This window comes from Corylus avellana, chromosome 4 (genome assembly GCF_965113065.1).
Source record: "Corylus avellana chromosome 4, dhCorAvel1.hap1.2, whole genome shotgun sequence".
Lineage (NCBI taxonomy): Eukaryota > Viridiplantae > Streptophyta > Magnoliopsida > Fagales > Betulaceae > Corylus > Corylus avellana.
Window position 1 is genome coordinate 25,051,109 of NC_142493.1, and position 20,977 is coordinate 25,072,085.

The window sequence follows — 20,977 nt, forward strand, 5'->3', positions numbered from 1 at the left end:
ATGGAGCACTCAAAAACAACCAATCATCCCTAGAGTAAGGCATAGTATGAACCCATTGCAAATACTAGCTACTACAAAATTACAGTGGATTCGGTCATGACTACTTCGTGATCTCAGTGTCTTTCTTCCTTCTCCACCAAAATTATGGTGTGATAAATCGGTTTAGTCTATCTTTTATCCAATCTTGGTTTTATGCAAAGATGAAGCATGTGAAAATTGATTTCCATTTTGTTCCAACTTGAATTTTTATTTATTTTTTAATCCCCATTAAGGATCAACTTGGTGAAGCTCAAAATCATCCTCCTCCAAATTCAAATATCAAGTTCATTTTGTTCTTGTTGATTTTCTTTTATAAATTCTTACTTATTAAAAAAAATTAGGGATAGTTTGAGCCGTAATTAAAGTGTAATTACCTATATTTTAACAAAACATTTATCATTGTCTAGACCAATATACTGTCAACATCATAAAATTTACTCCCAACAATAGAAAAACATGGATCTCATACCCAGAGTCACCTCTAGAGAAAGTTCTTAGCTTGGCTATGGACAATGAATTCCCCGTTCTACTAAAGGATTTGTTATAAGATAAAAACTTTTTGAAACTTTGTATGAATAAATTATTATAAGGGAATTTTTCTAATAAAGAAAAAAAAAATTATAGATATTATTGTATCATTGAAGTTATCTAATATTAAGTGCTTATATTCAAAGGAAAAAATCAAAAGGTCTAATTACATGATTTACTTCCATTATGACATTGGCTTCTAGCTATTCTCAATGCCAAGCATCTCCAACGATGATGGCTATTTTAGCTACTTAAAATACTTTTTTTTTAAAAAAAAAAAAATTTAACTACTAGTTTTTCAATACAAACTTCAACAAATTATCTATTAAACTCTCAACTTTTTTTAAATATTATTATTTTTATTGTTTGTTAAAGGAGAAAGGGAGGGAGAGATAAATTATTAAAATAATTATAGAAATTGTTACATTGAACTTTTAAATATGAAAGTTCATTGTAACAAAATTTTTAAAATAACTACTCCTGCTGAAGAAAAAAAAAAAAAAACAAACAAACAAACAAACTGATAATAGTTAATAGCTATTATGAGCCTTTTAGAGTATCTGCCGGGAATGCTCTGCTGTTCCTAGAATACCTAAATCTGGCAGAGAGCCAGCCATGGAGCAAAAGCAGGAGACTGCTTTAATTTTTGGCTAGAAGAAACAAGTGGCAGCTGTAGAGTGCCCTGGCAGAATTAAATACATTATGGGCTATTGAATATCATATCAAAAGATCAAGTTTCAGAGAAGCTCTATTTAATTTAGTTGTAACTCTTCTCCTGAATACCATTCAATTTGCATTAATTGAGCTCCTCTATGCCATGCCTACCTGGATACCTTAGATCTGCTGCCCCAGCCAAAAAAAAAAAAAATTGTATAAAATATCTTTTGGACACAAATGAAAAATATATATCACATTTCATTACTAAGTAATTAAAAAAATGTAATAATATAAAAATACCTTACTTGTTGTTCTTATTGAAATAATAAATAGAGAGCATATCTCCTCATGGGAGTCCATTTTCACAAAAGATTAACAAAATATTGAGACACACACAGATGGAGAAAGAGAAACCCTTCATGCATTTTCACACCCATATAAGTTGTCAGTAGAACCCAATACAATCTCATGAACATATATATGTCATTTTCTTGCTACAACTAGACAGGCACTTCAAGAGAAGGCTTCCCAAGTGGAAATCTTTCTTCTATTCATCCTACTTATACTCTCTCTTTTGTCTGTGCAACTACAGACCAATGCAAATATAGAGCAATCATTCCCAAACCCTAGTAATTGTCATGCATTTATATTACCTCCAAACAACAAACTAAAAATAAGACAAATCTACGGCACCTATGATCAGTTCCTTTTATGAGTAAAGTGAGATACAAGAGCTTGAAACTTCAGGCATAAAAGTTGCTGATTAGCACAAACAGAAACATTTCTAAGTAATGCCCTCTCCAACTAGCTTTGTCTCCCAAGTCTAATCCATCATTAAGATTCAATGTAATTAAACACTAGAGAGAAATATAAAATAACAAAAACCAACAGAAAGAACTGTAAAATAAAAATAAAAATAAAAAATAGACAAAGATTTAATAATTCAATTAGTGGTTAAAAAACTAAAGTGCCCATTCATGTGTTTTTTTATTGCAAACAGAGAGGATATCCAAGCTAGACAAATCAAAAAGCCTAATATACATTGAGAACACCACGCGGTTTTCTCTTCTTCCCATCTTCCTATCTATCTCTAACATCCAAATACAACAACAGAATATATAGCTAGAAGATTAGTAAAATCTCCTAATTAAGAGGGATATATAATTGTCTAGTAAGGAGGTCGCGCATGAGCATGAGCCCAAGCATAAGCATCATGCCCCAACTGCCCCCCGTTGGGGAGTAGATTTGGTGTCATATTATAAACAGGAAGCGATGGGGGATCCGGCAGCCCAGCAGGTGGCAGCTGGTGTCCCCCGCCGCTGCTTCCAATTGCGGGCGGGGAAGTTCCGGCAGTGGTGGTGGCCTGACGCCCAGCGCTGCCTGCTGCCTCGTCATCATCTTCAAGAGGCAATCTCTCATATGTTGCATTAGCAAAAGTTGCGGCCATGACCATGACGGGTCCCGCCGCAACAAGTGACCCTACAACGCTTCCCCCCACAACCTGACCCTGCCCGCCTGCAAGATACACAGTGAGGCCGGTGGAGCCAGGAGGGGCCGGCCCAGGAAGGAAGGCACCGGTCAGAGACAGAATCTCAAACCTGCCGTGAAGTGCTACGACAGCGCCAGGAGCCGCAGGTTGTCTGAGGGTCACATTGGCCACAGAGCCGCTCCCGCTAAGCACGCAAACGCCTCGTTGACGCCTCCTGGCGAATTGGGCGATGCTTTCTGCTATATCAGCATTACCAGCCACCTCCATGACGTGGCTCTTGAGCACGTTCGGGCTGTCTCGGGTCACAAAGATGGGTGGTTTTTGTTTGTTTTTAGATCCGGGAGGGCGGCCACGTGGTCTGCGAGTGCCGACCTCAACCGCGCCCTCTTTAGGCTCGTCTCCGTTGTCTCTATCTTCGTCGCCGCTGCTTTCGTTCATGGAAATCTCGCTGTGGCGTTTGCTTAGCACTGAAGAATTCGCTGCCGGGTCCATGCCCGGCAGCCCCACCTGCCCGGTCCACCACGGATTCGCCAGACTTGCGATTTCAGGCTACGAAAGTAGAACAAGAAGAGGACCCAAATGATCAAATCGGGTGAAGATTGATTGCTTCTTTATTTGTCCTACTCGCTTGTTTCTGAATTTTGAGATAAAAAAAAAAAGTCAAACTCAGGGTCAGGGCCGGCTCCTCTCCTGTATAACCTAGCTAATTAACATCCTCGATCACTATGGGGGAGAGAAAGGCCGGAAAGCTTCTGAGAATTGAAGAGAGAATTAGATTCAAGTTGCGCAAGGAATCAGGTAAAGAGAAGGAAAAGAAAGAAGCCCTTTAACAAGTGAAGCTGAAATTAACAAGAAGCTAGCTAGGTAGTGATCTCAGCTGAGAGAACATGGAACTGATGCAAAACCCTTGCTAGAATCAAGCAAATGGAGAATAAACTAAAGCACTCACAGATTGTATTAATATATATTATAGATTAAATTAAAAGTAGTAACTACAAACAAAACTATTTCTTTCTTTTTTTTTTTAAGTTTTTTTTATCCCTTTAATTTGTTGTCAGCTCTGTTGTGATTTGGGGAGCTAATTTTTTTTCCTTTTTTTTTTCTTTTTTCTTTTTCCTATTAAGATCTGCTTTTAGGACTCTTGGAAATTAGGGTTTCGTGGGGTCGCGTGCGCGTGGGCAGGTGGGAAGCACGTCGTTTTCTCGGGGCCTGACATATCAAACGTAATATGACAGAGAGAGAGAGAGAGATAGAGAGAGAGAGAGAGTATTAGTGCTACTGTTTGCTCACAACCTTTTCCATGCCTTTCTTTCAACATGATCTTTGAATCCATGCGCTACATTTTTGGTTTGGGCTCAAGTTCATCCCCCTCCACCCATATAATAATAAATTATTTAATTGTGCAACTTGCTAGAGTTTGACGTTTATGTCATATATGTATATTGGATTCTGCAAGTTGCTAAATAAAGACTAACGTTTATGTCACATGTTTATTGGTTGATGGTTATTGCCTTTGTTCTCTTCTTGTGCTACTAATAGGATTCCTGCACGTGAGGTGCTTCTGAGAGGGAAATTGTGATGTAATTCCTAGACAAACTACCCCTGCAATGTTCTGGCCAAATAAGGAAAAAAAAAAAACACTAAATATTTAATATCATAAAACCATTGTCAAAAGAAATCTAAGCAATATTTTGCATTAATCATTCTTTTATCACGTTTAGATTGTCTGAAAAAAAAAAAAAAAAATGAAAGATACTAGAAGTCATTGATTTTATGTATATGCAGTATATATATGCTTATGGAAAAAAAATTGAAAAAATTTAGACATATGTCATATGTATTCATTAATATATAATATTGCCTTTGATGTTCTTGGTTGATTATTCAACATGTTCTTGAATTGTAAACATTTCTTTGATGTTTGAGCTTGATTGTTGATTGCATGCACTCCCTTGATGTTGTCTTGTACTAAAATGCCCAAACTCACTATTTTTTTCTTCCTTTTTTTAGATCAGGACGAGCACATAGTAGATTGCCAAAATAATCAATGAGACAAAGACTTATAATAGTTGGTAGAAGCTACTTTAGGTTAAATATCGTTTTAGGACATTTGTCTTTTCAGTACTTTTTGGAAACACTAGTTTATTTATTTTGAAAATTGAAAATTTTTATCAGAGATTCTTTTGTTTTTAATTTTTTTTTTTCTAGTTTATTTTTATCTAGTGCATCTGAGAGCCTAAAATCAATACTTTAGTCTCTTTTTAAAATAGAGGTGTGAGAGTAATGACACAAACTAGGGGCGAAAATGTGGGCGGATAATAATCGCCCGCTATATGCGGATAGCAAAAACTAATATCCGCAAATGCGGATACGGATAGCAGTTTTAGGGTATACGGATGTAGATCTGCATCTACATTTCAATTTTAAAAAACTCTTTTGATTTATTTTAATTTAATTGTCTTATATATATGTTATTCATTTATTATTATTATTATTATTATTATTATTTTTTCTCGTCACCAACTACAGACTTACTTGACGCTAAATATTAAATAATACATGTGATGAAAATTTATTAGCAAAATTATTAGCAAATATGATCTGAATAATAGTGTTCAAGAATAAATAATGTCTTCTTTTTGTTTTTATTAGAAGCAATAATTAGTGAATGACAACTTCAAGGTCTAAGACGCTCATTACCTCAAACGCGGATAGTGGATAATATCCGCATTAACCGTGTGGATGCGGATAGTAATCGCATAATGCGGATGCGGATATCAAAAACCATTATCCGCATTTTCACCCCTAACACAAACCATTCCATTTGATCTAATTGGGTCATAACCAGCTTATTAAAAATGAGTTTTAGGCTCTAAGAGCATGTTTGAGATTATGTTTAAAAAATAGAGCTTTCAAGTCAAAAGTGTTTTTTGGCAAAATATTAATTTTTAAGCTTTTTTCAAAAGTACTATTCGAGAGTAAAAAAGTCAAAGAAATATTTTTGAAATTTTTTAACAAATATTCCAACTTTTGTTTGACACAACTTGTTAAGTACCAAAAGTACATTTTTAAGCTTTCTAACGCAATTTCAAACGAATTAGGATCCCCTAAAATTTATTTAAAATTATAGATTCTCAAATTACTTGATTTAGACTGTTTTTAGGTATCAAATTAAACACTTGAAAAATGCTACTATTAAAAATATGGTATCTTATCAAGGTACCAAAAAAAAAATATATATATATATATATATATATATATCCCAAAATGGTTCTTTTTCACTTTTGTGGAGATACTTCTTCATAAAATTAAAAGACAATTTTTGGGTCAAATTCTTTTTATAACACATAGAGTAAGAACGTGATGAAAATATACTCAATTTTCAACTGAAATATATTACATTTTTCAAGCGTTTCAATGCTTAAAAACAACAGAAATTGCGTAATTTAAGAATTTACTATTTCTTTAAAATTGTATATAATCCTAATCCATTCCAAACAGGCTCTAAGACCTCTTGGGGACTGCTCCCAGACTTAATTAGCACAAACTCCTAAAACTAAGGAATCTTATAAGTGACAATTTAGGTCTAGTTTAGTACGCGGAATGGGTATTCTATTAGAAAAATGAATAGTTGTTATTAGGAATGAATGAAGACGGAATTGATTAGTTATTTTTATTCCTTAGTATGGTGACAACATATATGCCCTAATTGGAATTTGACCAAAATTACTAAAAAAAAACAAAAGAATTTCTTATTTTTCCAAAAAAAAAAAAAAAATTAGATATACTGGATCTACGAGTGGCTGGCCACCCACAAAAGAACTCGGGGGTGGCCACGCCACCCCCGAAGACGCTAGGTGCTTGGCCACACCACCCTGGAGAGTTTCGTGGGTCCTAGTTCTTTTGTGGGTGGCTGCCACATATCCAACGTATCTGAATTTTTGTTTGTTTGTTAAGTTTAAAGAAAATTACAAATTGTGGTCTTTTGGAAAAATGTTGTCTATTTTCTCAAGAATAGCTATTTCTCTAAAAAATGGGATTAATGTGTATTCCTCTTCGTAAGGGAATAGTTATTCCCATGGGAATAACTATTCCTAATGATAGGTCTCTACCAAATAAAAAAATGGCTATACCAAGTAATAGTCATTCCATTCGAGAGACATATTCCGTGAACTAAACAGACCCTTACTTTTACTTCGTAATAGAATTTTTTAGCAAGGGTATTCGAACGTTGACCTTTTCTCTACTAGACTCCTTTGGATTATTTCAACCTTAAGGGCTCTTTGTAAGGACTCGAATCTAGATTGATACTCCTTTATGCTTTTCTCCTATTGTGACTTTGTCACTTCTCCAAAGAGGTCATAGAACTGATTGGGTCCAAAATGATTAAATAACCCCATAGTAAATTATGCTCAAGCTATCTCACCCCCTTCTTGCAGTAGAATTTGGTACAACAATTGGGCTTCTCCGTTTATATTAGGTAAAAAGAAGCCAATGGCATCTTCTCTTCTTGCTGAGTTCTATGGAATCTGAAAAATTGCTCACTCTGAAAACTCAGCCACTTGGGTCTTCCTCCCAGTTGAACCTAGGAAACTCGAGTCTCACTGGCTTGTGATGGAATTGTTGTAGTCTTTCTCCAAAGAAAATAACATTAACGAGTCATAAAATAGTTTATGTTTTTCATATGAGTAAATCATTTTTGCTGCTCTCCAATACATTTGGGCAGATAATTGTGAGAAGACTCTTTATGGGCCCTACCTGTCCAAGCAGGTCTCAAGATGCCCAAATACCTACCCAAGGTGACCCCCATAATGATCCTCTCACAATTGTTTACCCAAATTACAAAAAATATGAGCAAGCAATTGTTAGATCTCAGTTCCACCTTCAAATCCTTTGATTCTCACTCTCTCTTCCTCCGCAACTCCTTTTTGCCATCTTTTGAAAAATTATGAACTCGGGGATAGATGAATTGGGAGCTGAATGTAATAATGGAATGAAATATGAATAGATAGATTCTTCACTTGAGGTACAAGACACCTTACACATGTGTGTTTCTGCCTCTTTAAATAAGCTAACACTAACACTCCTACCTTATTGCTAACTCTATAGCTAGATAATAGCTAAATAATGATAACATTCGAATAATGGTAACATAAAAGGTAAACATAACATATAATGATAACATAGTTACTCCCAGAGATACTCTCTTCCTTATTTCTCTCTTCTCTTCCTTCTATCCACGTCTTTGAGCTAATCCAAGTGATAGGATTGGAATAGGACTCCTATCAATTCCGCCCCCTTGGACACAACCCTTGTCCTCAAGGTCAAGGTTGAAGGTGCGAAGTTGTATACCCTATAAGCACAACGCTGATGATCATCTCTCACGTTTTCATTTTCGTTGTCTACGTCCAAAAGGTTATTCACAACACGTCGCTCTCTACTAGCCAATTCTGCCTCAATTATGAATAATTGTTTTGCAGTGCATCAATGCCCAGGAGTAAACTGTTCTTTACAACTGAAACAAAGCCCATTTTCTCGTCTTCGTTGCATTTCCTCCTACGAGAGCTTCTTCACTTGGGTCGGTGAGCCATTGGATTGCGGGGTAAATTTTAGTGGATCGACTGGCGGTGGAGTCGTTTTTGTGCGTTGCAATTCATCCTCCATTATGCGTGCAAATTCCACGGCCTCTCGTAATGTCCGAGGCTTGAACTTCCTCACATCAGTGGAGATGTGAGCCTTTAAACCTCCCAAAAAGGTGTCGATCAAGGCCTTTTGCGGCCATCCAACCACCCGATTGGCAAGTCTCTCAAACTCCTTCAAATAATCATTCAAGGTGCCCCGTTGTTGCATGCGTGAAAGGAATTCATCGTAATCTTCAAATTTTGTTGGGCCAAACTGAGCCAACAGCTCTTTCTCAAAGATGATCTAGGTAACAGTTACATTGTCGACGTGGTAACCCTTTTTCAGCCATTGCCACCACTAATTTGCCTCCCCTTCCAAGTAAATGACAGCAAGCGTGACCTTCTTGCCATCCTCGATTTTTTGATACTCAAAGAATTGCATAGCCCGATCAAGCCAAACAATTGGATCATCCTCTGAGAATCGAGGAAAATCCATTTTCATGGGTTTGGTATAGTGGCCCTTCGTGCAGTGGTCACAATCATGATAATTGTGACCGTTCTGAGATGGGTTGGACTTTGGCGTCTCCGTCTCTGGTGGCCGTGAGGATTCGCCACTGAATTTGGCAAAGCTCGCCGACAACTCCTGCAAGGTACTTTCGATGGACTCAGTAGTTTTTGTTAACTTCTGAATAGACTTCGTGTGATTCAGCATGTCGCTGTCCAGTTTCTGAATGTATTCCTTCTGGGTCGTCATTGCTCTGATATCAATTGATAGGTTATGAACTTGGGGATAGATGAATTGGGGGCTAAATGTAGTAATGAAATGAAATATGAATAGATAGATTCTTCACTTGAGGTAGAAGACACCTTACACATGCGTGCCTTGGTTTGAATAATCAGATAACAATCTCCTAACCTTCTGCCTCTTTTAATAAGCTAATACTAACACTCCTACCTTATTGCTAACTCTATAGCTAGATAATAATAACATTCGAATAATAATAACATAAAAGATAAACATAACAGATAATGATAACATAGTTGCTCCTAGAGATACTCTCTTCCTTATCTCTCTCTTCTCTTCCTTCTATCCAGCTAATCCAAGTGATAGGATTGTAATAGGACTCCTGTCATCTTCATCTCTTACTTGCACGGTTGCACCTTCTCATATTATATGAAAATATAAGAAATATTTTACAATTTTTTATACGAGCTAAACACCAAAAAATGTTTTTCAAACTATTTTAATTTCAGGATTGCAAATGAATATAAAAAAATAGCAACTTTAGCATAAAACATTTTCCGACAAAAAAATATGTTATGTCAAAACAGAAGGGGCCTAATCTGAAATAAAAAATAAAAAATTTCAGTAAATCTCTCTCTCTCTCTATATATATATATATAAAGATAGATCGATAATGTAAAAACAAGAACAAATCTTTGAAACAAATTCTGAAAAACACGTTTGATGACACATCTTTGCAATGTTTTCTATTTTGTTTTTCGCAAAACCTGTTCTTTGATAATAGTTCCACCCTATAAATATTCTTGCATGCAGGGTTAAACTAACAATTGTATTGATTCTATTTTATTGAACAATATATATATATAGCTAGCGGTATTTTCCCCGGATTGCAATACCCTCTCATCCCCGTCAAAGAGGTGGATCGATGGATGAGTAAATAAGAGTATTTAAAATAAGTTTTTTTTTTTCTCTTTTTCATGTTAATAAGACTCAATTTCAAATCTCTTACACAACAATGGATGATAATGTAAACCATGAATCAAACTTTTTCAATGTCAGTCTTGTATCTACGAATCAATATCCCTTAGAATTCCTATGCTATATTATAAGAGTAATGCTATATATAATAGATCATGGTGGATCAGGGGCAGTGAGACCAACGGGGCACGTGTGCAACGAAGGTGGACAGGTGACAGTAGATCTAGCTTCAAACTTCCCAAAAAAAAAAAAAAAAAAAAAAGAGGAAAAAGAGACACAGAGAAAGTTGAGAGTAAGTGGCATAGAAGGAGAGAGAGGGGGAGGAAGGGTGTGTAAACGTAAAGCGTTTGGCATTGCAATTTAAAAAATACTTAATTTAAAATAAGAAAAATGTTTGCGATTTTTATAAGCAGATTAGGGTGTGCTTATTTGAAAATGCATGAATTTAAACTAAAATTACGATCTCGCATATCAAATATTTAATAAAAAAAACACTTTATAATATGTTTTACTAAACGCCTCTACGATTTTAAAAACATAATTTTTAAAATTGTATTTATTGAAACCGCAATCCCAAACGGACCTGAAAACTTTCTCTTTCTTTTCTTAGGAAGAACTCTTCTTATTTTTCCTTCCCTCAAGCAGAATACTAACTTGACCGCCACTCCGGTAGTTCTTCTCTTATTTTGCAGCTAATCCTTAGCCAGTTCAGTCGTGCAAAATTTGAATATAACAGTATAGAAAAATAAAATAGAAAAAAATAATAATAATAAAATAAAATAAACATTAAAAAAAAAAATCGTGACCTCAGTGGCTCAGTCCGCAATCTAGCATGCGGGGACCAGAAGGACGGCATGCTCCGCAAAAGACGTAGTGGTGAACATCATATAAATGTCGAAGTGTAAGATCGATGGTTTAGGGAATCGTGGCCGTGCATTTATTCCAAGGCCGCTGTGAGCGGCTAAGATAAAACAACCATGCCCTTTTCATGTTATTATCCTACCACAAAGAGGAGCCAAGAGTGGTGGGCATGTGTTTGAACCATGAAGTGGTGATACTTTCTTGTAATTTAATGTTCAAGTAAAGTTATAAATTAGCATTCATGATTATGTTCATTGAAAATTACTTTTATCCTTTTTTTTTTTATATTACAGAAAAGACTAATCACTAAGGAAATTGAAGTGCATGTACGGAAGTTTAAGCCTTTTTTTTTGTTTTTTGGGTCAATGGAAGCTGATTTTTTAAAAAAAATAATAAACTAAAATAGAGAATATCATTAAAGGAAATGATGGTAAGACTTCCCCATACTATTATGTTATAATATAAAATTGTCCAATTGATATAAAATTGCTGATCATGGACTCCACTTTATATTGTGTTATGGATTTTTTTTTTTTTTTTTACGAAAAAAAGAAAAAATACCTACTTTGGTTCGAGTTGTAGCAACAACTTTTGGGCCTCTTGATTGGATTATTTGCCGTTGCCTAGGCAGTTAACCTACTCCGAAGAAGGTTCCTAACATCCAATTGTAGCATTACAGCTTAGAAAAAAAATTTAAAAAAAAAAAAATTGTAGCATTACGTAATTATTTTTTTTATGGTAATTATGTTTATGAATAGGGTGTTTTTCCAAAGCAGTCCCATATCCATACTAGTTTGAACTTCATATCTCTACGTTTGAGAGAGACCAAAGTAATTAAACTAAATTATAGAAAAAGTATATAGAGCATAAAATCGTTTGTACTATATATCCACAGTAAGTAGTCAAAAGTACTATATCTAACTGTACGAAGAAGGCTCACACTTAGGTTAAGTCCAACCAGTTTGTGACCCAATGACCCTTTCACCAGACTCTATAAGACTTTAGAATGCTCTATGTGCTTATATATAAGGCTTAAGGTACACAATTTCATTATCTTACGCAATATCAATAATACACTCCCTCATGCCCCTTATTGACTTGGGCGTCAAACTCCCCCTGTCCTCCGATTCTAGCGAGCTTTTGACATTTTCTACATTTTTTTCAAGTGGAGTGCTCCTTGGAAGGCGGTCTAAAGTTGCTGTGGTGATCCGTACGCCAACAACTTCCACAATAGAATTTGACACTCAAGGCATGCATTGCTAAATAGTGCTCGGCGTGGATCAACACTTGTAAAAATAAAATAAAATTGAGAGTTAATTTTCACTGTTACGTCATCCAAATTTTATATAGTAGTTGAATAACGTTTTACCAAATAACATTATTCTTTTATTTAGCAATTGCCAAGAAAATGCCTAGTGCTAATTAATCCATTCTCCCACGAAGACCATTCGTTGAATGAGTGCCACTGCCACCCTAACTAGTGGACAATGCATTTTAGGAATTTTCACTTCTTATCGGTCTAATTGATGCTCAAAATGCTTGACTTTAACCTCTATTCTCTCCTTGTTAACCTCATAACACTAGACTGATGGAAGCCCACAAGGTAAGAGGGCTGTTTGGTTGAAAGAATTTCCCTTAATTTCGTCTTAGCATTTACCGCTTGCTTTGAAAATTCAAGATAATACACGAGTGAAGACATTGTTGGTCCACTCATTATAGAGTAATTATATATGTCACTCTTGTGTCCCTTTTTTATCATTCTATGAATGAGGTGATTTTTAAAATCACAATTTGATCAAAATTCAATAATGATCAATTACAAGCTCAATGGTGATTTTAGAAACCACATCATTTTTAAAGTAATACAAGAGAAAAACAAAAGTGACTTCTAGCATTACTACTCATTACAATGAAAGGCCCACTCACTACAGAAGCACCAACTTTTTTTATTTTTCTCTTTTTGTGATAAGCTTTTCTTTATGTCTTCAAACTAGAGGAGCTCCATTGTTCACGATGGCCTCTTGTCCACAACTCCACTTGGTGAGCTGCATGCCACAACTCCACTTGGCCTCTTCAATGGTGGTACACGGTGATGGCAATGACTGGCAATAATGGCCGCATCGATCAGGCCTTGGGTGGTGGCTTGATTGGCATGGTATTGAGGGGCGGCCGGATCTGCGCCGGCTTGTTCAAAATCGATTGTGATGTGGATGAAAAAGGAGTGGATGTCTTGTGGGTCTTAGGTGTTTGGCCTGCTGGCGCTGCTAGGTTGTGTTGGTGTGGGAATTCAATTTTTGGATTGGTGGGAGTCTGTTGGGTTTTGGGTAGCTCATTTGTGCAATGATGGAGCTGGGTCTTTTTGTGTAAAAAAGTTTTTGGTGTTCTTATGTGGGTCAAGATGGGGGTGGTTGTTCGGTTGGCGGATTGGGTTGAGTGTTATCATGGGTTTTCGAAAATGTACCATGGATTTCACGAAGCCATTTTTTTCTATGTTACCAAAGGTCGATGCAAAACCTTTGTACATGGCCATTGGTTGAGATGGTTGGTGCAATGTGGAATCTGGTAGTTGCAGGTTCTGGGTACAATGAGTGCGATAAAGATAGTGGGTTTCTGGAATGTTTGCCAATCAACCTGCATGGGCCACCAATTGATGGAAACCCACTCAATGAAGGGACTTGTTTGGGTTGTTTGGGTGAAAGAATTCCCCATGTCGGTTAAGAGAATATCACAATAGCTCATTTCGGTAGGAAAACCCACAAAACCATAGGGTTAATGTATTTTCTAGTTTTCTTGCTGTATTTGATGGATTTGTAATAGAAAGAATGATCAAATATGAAAGATTGGATGGTAAATGAGAATGAGCACTTCAAAAAGCCCCAGAATCTCCAAGTCTGATTTGAAAACAACTAATCTCCGAGGAACATTTTACTGAATAATCATTTTCATGCCTTATACAATTCTATTAGACTATTACCACAAAAAAATAAAATTAAAAAAAATAATAAAATAATAATAAAATAAAATAAAAAAAGAAAGAAAGGGGGTTTTAGTGACGGTTTGGATTGTGTCGGTTTAAGAAACCAACACTATAACGTGTCGGTTCAACTGACACCAAATTAAAAATGGTGTCAATTGAACAGTAACCAACACTAATAATAGTGTCGGTTTACTGTTCAACCAACACTAAATTAAAAATAGTGTCGGTTGAACAATAAACCGACACTAATAAAGGTGCCGGTTTACTATTCAACCGACACCATTTTTAATTTAGTGTTGATTGAGCAAAAACCGACACTAAAATTGGTGTCAGTTGATTGTTCAACCGACATCAATTTCAAATTTTTAATTTTGAACAAAGATTCAACCCTCTTTTCTAATTTGAATCTTTTTTGGGGTTTAAAAGTTTAACACACTATCATCCCATTTCACGTTTCTTCCTCATTCAAAGAAGAATAATGAGAAGAAGAAGGAGATCTGGATCTAATTGACATTAAAATGAAATGTAAAAAATGAAAAAAGAAATCAGTAAATAAGTGGAAAAAATAATATATATATCAGAATTTAATAAATTAGTGATGGTTTTTTTTTTAAAAAAAAATCACTAATTAAAAGGTGTCAGTTTGGATAAACCATCACTAATTAGTGTCGGTTTTGCCTAAACCGACACATTTTCCCATTTCCCTACCCTTGTTTAGCTACCCTTTGGAACCGTCACTACTTTTGTAGTCACGATTTTTAGCCTTAAACCATCACCAAAAAACTATCACTAAACCTCTATTTTTTTGTAGCGTACGAGTCTTATATAGAGTTAGCCCTAAACTCAGGCCTAACTATTTGGGCCTTACTCACCCAAGGGCTTTGGCCCACTAACCTAATTTGCCCATTACAGTTAAGGAGCCCCTAATATTATATCCCTTACACCTACCCAAGGCGAGAAAATTCCACAAATTTACAAATATTTTGATTTTTTTATTGATCACAAGCTGATCATCTTTAAATAGAATACAATAAAATGACAAATAAATTGGTAAGGACTCCTAATTAATCTTAGTCTTAATTTTAATTAACATTATCCTAATTAATTAGAATTCTATTACAATTCAACTACTGCACGATTAAAAATACATGTAACATTTCTCTTTTAACAATATTTAACCCAAATCATTCATCTAAAAACTACATATAACCTAATTCAGTAGCCACCTGGCCTGAAACCAAATAAGAGTAAGCTTTGGGCCTAGATTCGGTTGAACCCATAATCAATTCCATAGAAACCAATGAGTCCATTATAAAGCGTTTCACATCCAACAACAATCAAATTCATGCCCGATTATATGGAACTTTTTGCACATGGTAAACTGCCCGTTAGATTTCTATTCTCTATTAATTAGATAACTCAAGTGCAGGCAAAATTTGATACCAAAACTAGTATGACACTAAAAGATTTAACCAATTAACGAGCTCACAATATTCACTTTCTGCAATTTCCTTTTTCACTTTTCTTTTTTCTTGTTTGATCACTTTTTACACATGTTGATGCCTAACGTCCAATATTTTTAGTGGAGGGAAATTTCTCCACGAATGGTAAACTGAATCTCTCCTACAGAATCCAAATGCAGCATACCACTCTAAGGCCAACATGCACACAGATATAATAATGCCAAAAAGTTCTTTCACGATTCATTCTAACCTTTGATAGATTCAAGCCTGGGATTTAGCCTCTGGCCATTCGAGCTAACATAAAACCTCCGGCAACCAACTATCTTGTGGCAGAGCTGCTGAGAAACCACTATTTAGTCATGTTTCAGTTTCTTGCCGCAAGAAAAAGGGTTTATACACCTTCATGGGCATGATTTTCCTCCTCAACATCCACCATCTCAGGAGTAGAAAGGATTCTCATAATTATACTTTAACCAAGCCTGAAAAATCGGAGGACCCTGCAAAGAAATAGGGCAATCAGCATCAACAGGACAGAGTTGTTCAAGATTTGCAAACTAGGTAGTCTAATTCCTTCTTGATGTCTTATTTATTGTGCAAGCAAATTCATCCTGCGAAACCTACATCACAACTGCTCGCTCAAAAATCGAGCACCAAGCTCTTCAAAAGTTTAACTAGTATCATGGCTTCAACACAGCAAGCATGGAATTACCAAGGAGTGCTGCTAATGAAGCCCCAAAATGGAATACAAGCTCCTCACTGATGCCGTTAACAAAGCATGCATGGGATTATCAAAGGATACTCCCAACAAAACCCAAAAATGGCATGCAATTGTTTAAAAAAGGCTATTAATAACGGTGCAGTAATGAGGAATTACTGTATCGAGGATTGAAACTGTTGCAATTTTACAATATAGAAAATTATTAGACCACTAGAAACTAAATTAAAATATTATAACTCCATGGATTTAGTGCTCAAGTATAAATATCATTGGAAGGTGATTTCAGTTTATCAAACACCAGTAAATATTCCTATATTATCAAACATAATATAATCATCTCCAGAGGATTGACTATGGAGATCACAAAGTTAGTAAGGCCTAGATGCTCATCCCCTTAGAAATGTATGGCATCAATATTGCAATTGACAGTACATACCACAGTTGAGTCATTTACCTGATTAGATAAAATATAATTAAAAAGAAAACCACAAAGCATGCAACAAGAGTACACATTCTCCGGCTTGATTTCTTCTCAAATACCTACAAAACAACGAAATCATTTTAATAAACCATTATCCAACAGTTCTGTCAATAAAATAAAAAGAATGGAGCAAGATGGTCAAGCAATCTAGTTCATGTACCATCTTGAAACGTTCCATGGTTCCTGACATCACGCCCCTTGATGAATCCATGTCGTTACCCTGATTTTACATAGAATTGATTTATAACATAAATGAAAAAAAAAAAAAAAAAAAAAAAAAAAAAAAAACTTAAATAGCTGTCAGTAACCCACTTACCATACGGTCAAGTAGACGATTATGACTTTCCACCTCATCATGTATATCACCTGTTAACTGTTGGTAAGTAATAAATGCATCAAAATTTGTTCTGTGAATAGATTACACATTTAAAAAGCATGTCTTTAATCCTTTATCTAGGCAATTAACACATTAATATTCCACCTTAGTTCCGTAAAGCTGGATTATTTTAGTATCATATACAAGTACAAAAGCATTCAATAATCGGCATGGAGGTGCACAATATTTCATGATTACCTAGTGACAAAAAAGAAGGTTTGATGAATGTATGTGTATTAAAAAGTGTGTGGTCACGCCTTCACAGGCATGTGCATGTTGGTGGACACATTAAAAGATCCTTTCTAACCACACAACAACAAAACCCATGGAAAAAGGCAAAAATGAGACCGCCACCACAAGGTTGGGAGAAAAATGGGAGGAAGACAATGTATTAACAAGGGATTATACCATTCATTGCCTGAGAGGTGATATCATTTCCCTTTATGAAGACTACATGATTGCAAAAGAAATCTATGATAGACTAAAGGAGAAGTAAGGCCCAAAGTCAAACACACACATACAGCTGTTGTTAGAGAAATACAATTGGACCCGCATGGGAGAAAACAACATCGTTGGAGACCATATTTGTGATGTACCACATCGCCTAGGTATGGAAATGAGGATGTGCTTAAATGTATACTACACCCTTAATGACAACAACGCGTTTTAAAGCCGTGATGGTCATGATCCTATCAAAACTCTGCAGTTAAGCGTGCTTCTGCTAGAGTAGTACCAAAATAGGTGACCTCTTGGAAAGTCTGGTTTGGGGGAGCCAAAAGCGGACAATATCGTGTGTCATTAAGGTAGCGTGTTACAAATGGTATCAGAGCTATTGCCCAGCCTGAGATGGGGGGAGCGTGCACAAGCCCATGAAGATCGCTAGCGGGCACTCGCTGGGACGAACGCCAAGAATGGGCTAATCCCATGAGGGTCGCCAGAGGCGACGCTGGGTCTTAAGAGGGGGTGATTGTGATGTCCCACATCGCCTAGGTATGGAGATGAGGATGTGCTTAAATGTATACTATACCCTTAATGACAACAACGCGTTTTTAAGCCGTGATGGTCATGATCCTATCAGAACTCCGCAATTAAACGCGCTTCTGCTGGAGTAGTACCAGGATGAGTGACCTCCTGGGAGTCTGGTTTGGGGAAGCCAAAAGCGGACAATATTGTATGTCATTGAGGTAGGGTGTTACAATATTCATCAAATGAAACTCATTACCAAAGAAAACCCTAACACTGATCATCCTTTGTCCCAGAGAAAACTTACGCTCTTAAGAAATATAACTCTGTCTTGCAAACTGTCCACAGCTCTCTCATTGTCATGATCATTAGTTTCATGGGAGTATGAGGAGGACACCCTAAGACCACCTTCCTCAAGTCCATCAAATCCATCAAAGAGAGACGCTTTGGCAGCACGGTGCTCCCTGCACAAAAAGAGATCATGCCATAAATTTAAAAATTGAACAAGTACACCATAAATGATGACAATTACCTTTCTAAATACAAAGACTTCTGCAAAACAAAGAAAAAACAGAAACAAGAGTACATCCTGTTGAAATAAACCTCAAACTACTAGGAGATTTTGAATTAACTGTGAACTAAGTTACTTAAAGCACTTTATGAGAATTCTACCCCCTACGCTCTCGAGTGCATATTTAAAGAGAATCGGCACTGTAATACTAAAATAAAAAAGTATTTAGATTTCCTCACTTTAAACCAAGTTTCAAGTGTCTGTTTCTTTTTTACTTACACCAAAAACATGTGGTTTTCCAATATAATTGATTCCCTAAGGGTACTTTGGTACGCAAAATAGACATATGGAATGAAATAACTACTATTTTGTTTGGTTAGTTTTTTATTCCTAGGATTCCTCAAAATGTGGAATAACTATTCCTCTAAAAAAGGAGAGGAATAATTATTCCTTTCCTATGGGAATAACATATCGATTAATCTTTCCCACAAAAATCCTCAAAAGAGAACGATTGAGAAAACCACTCTCTGAGAGAGAGAGAGAGAGTGGTTTTCTCAATCGTTCTCTTTTGATGATTTTCTCTCTCTCTCTCTCTCTCTCTTCCTACAAAAAATCCTCAACAGAGAACGATTGAGGAAACCTCTCTTTCTCTCTCTCACACACACAAATACCTTTTCATCCTCTCTCTGGCTTCATAGTCACAACACACCAACTGAGATTGCTCATTGCAAAATAGAGGAAAAAGACAAGTCACAACTCAACTCGAACATAAGATTCTCTTATTCGCTCATTTTGTGATATGTTTACATTATTGACATTGATAATATAACTTAGATGTGTCACAAATAATGCAGATGTTTGCAGACATTAAGGATTATACCCAAAACCCATTTAACGAGCATCAGAACATTAATCATAATGTATATAAAGCAAACTTTCAAAACAAGTATGATGCCAATAGACATGCCTATGACACAGATGCAAATTGGTCAATTGGATGTCCCACATTATTTGACAAAATCACACCAAATCCTACTCAGATAGGGTAGGGTTTCAGCTCTCAATTGTTTCGCAGCTCCACTACTATGTCACAGCCTCCTATTAGCTCACCTTTGTTATAGTGGTTGAATTATGATCTATTTTGTTTTCTTTCACTGTAATTAGTTGAAGAGTGATTGTAGTTTCTAATTTAAAGAGTTTCTGTTCACTGTAATCTTAGAAAGGTTGTGTCCCTTCTATTCCATGGTTTAGGTCATGACAGGGTGAGGGAATTACAGATTCTAAAACATCTTTACAAACTAATTTCTTTGAAGATCCACTTCCAGAAATAGATTCAAAATCCAGAGATTCTAGGCAACTGACCCCCAAAAATGTTCTTTGAAAACCCAGAACTGGAAATGAAATCAACTATTAAGCTTCCTCTCCAAATCGCCCAAATCAAAACCATTGCAAGGCTTTCAGTTTCTTCAACAGCAGCATCATCAACCACAATTTTTTTTTAAAAAAAAAAAATAGTTATAACATAATTGTTTGTGTTTAAAAAATAAAGAAAAAATATTCTTAAAAAATGTAAATTAGATTTGTATTATAAGGGTGTTTAGGAAATTTGGTTACAATATGATTCTATTCACCAGCGGATTACATAGTTGGTAACTGGTGTTCTATTAAAGTGTTACAACCAAACTAAGAAATAGGAATACAATTTCATTACAGCATCTTCTATTCCCCATAATAGTTATTCTTTTTTCCAATGAAATAGCAATTCCACATACCAAACGTATCCTTAAATGTTTCACCGCGGATAGACAAATTAATCCCAACTTTAAACAATTTTAGATACACAATTATCGACGAATCCCAAATTTAACTTAAACAAAACGCGACTATCTTTTTCAATTCACTAATCATGTAGCAACAACAACTGCATTGACAGTCCATCATAGTGTTGCGTCTAACTTTCGAAGTAAATTCACGAGAAAAGCCAATCAAAAACCAAAATTAGCATTGCAATAACTGCACCAGAATAAATTATATAACCGGAATCTACGATACAAAAACTAAATTAAGATTAAATTAAAGCAAAATTATTCAAACAATAAAATCAACCTATTTTGTTTGAATACCAGATCTTCATAATCAAAAATATACAAAATGGAGAAATCCAAATAAATCAATCGTATATAAGGTTCGTTGGATCACATTGAGATAAATATGAATGTGAAAATGAAAGGAGAATGTGAGCGAAAAGATTCGCAGGCGCACCTTCTGTAACTCATTGCTAAGACTCGCGTTTGTTTTTGTTTCCAGAGATTTCGAATTCTGAGTGAGAAGCTTGACGAAAGAGACCCGGCGATGGTGATGAGTTCAGAAGCGTGGAGGCTTTGAATAGCCTGTGCTCCATTTTGGTTTCTTTGGGGCCGAGTGGCTTCCTAAGCCCAATCAAAATTTAGGGCGGCCCTGGTTTCTAAGCCCATTCAGATTAAAGTACTTCACCTCAGCTTAATGAAGGCGTAAAGGTCCTCTTGCGTGGACATGTCAAAAATAAAAAACAAAAAAAAAAAAGGTGTAAA

The 20,977-nt window shown here is 35.8% G+C and overlaps 1 protein-coding gene and 1 pseudogene across 1 annotated transcript; both read right to left on the bottom strand.

The window, feature by feature from the left end:
* Positions 1-2,171: 2,171 nt before the first annotated feature.
* LOC132178845 (AT-hook motif nuclear-localized protein 20 pseudogene) lies at positions 2,172-3,623 on the bottom strand (annotated as a pseudogene).
* A 10,980-nt stretch (positions 3,624-14,603) lies between these two features.
* On the bottom strand, positions 14,604-20,772 carry LOC132178821 (bet1-like SNARE 1-1). Its single transcript, XM_059591377.2, has 6 exons — positions 20,670-20,772; positions 18,204-18,360; positions 16,874-16,930; positions 16,718-16,777; positions 16,531-16,616; positions 14,604-15,855 (listed from the first exon to the last, which is right to left on the bottom strand). Exons 1-6 carry the CDS (start codon positions 20,681-20,683, stop codon positions 15,828-15,830), a joined length of 402 nt encoding a protein of 133 aa, XP_059447360.2. The 5' UTR covers positions 20,684-20,772; the 3' UTR covers positions 14,604-15,827.
* Positions 20,773-20,977: the final 205 nt, after the last annotated feature.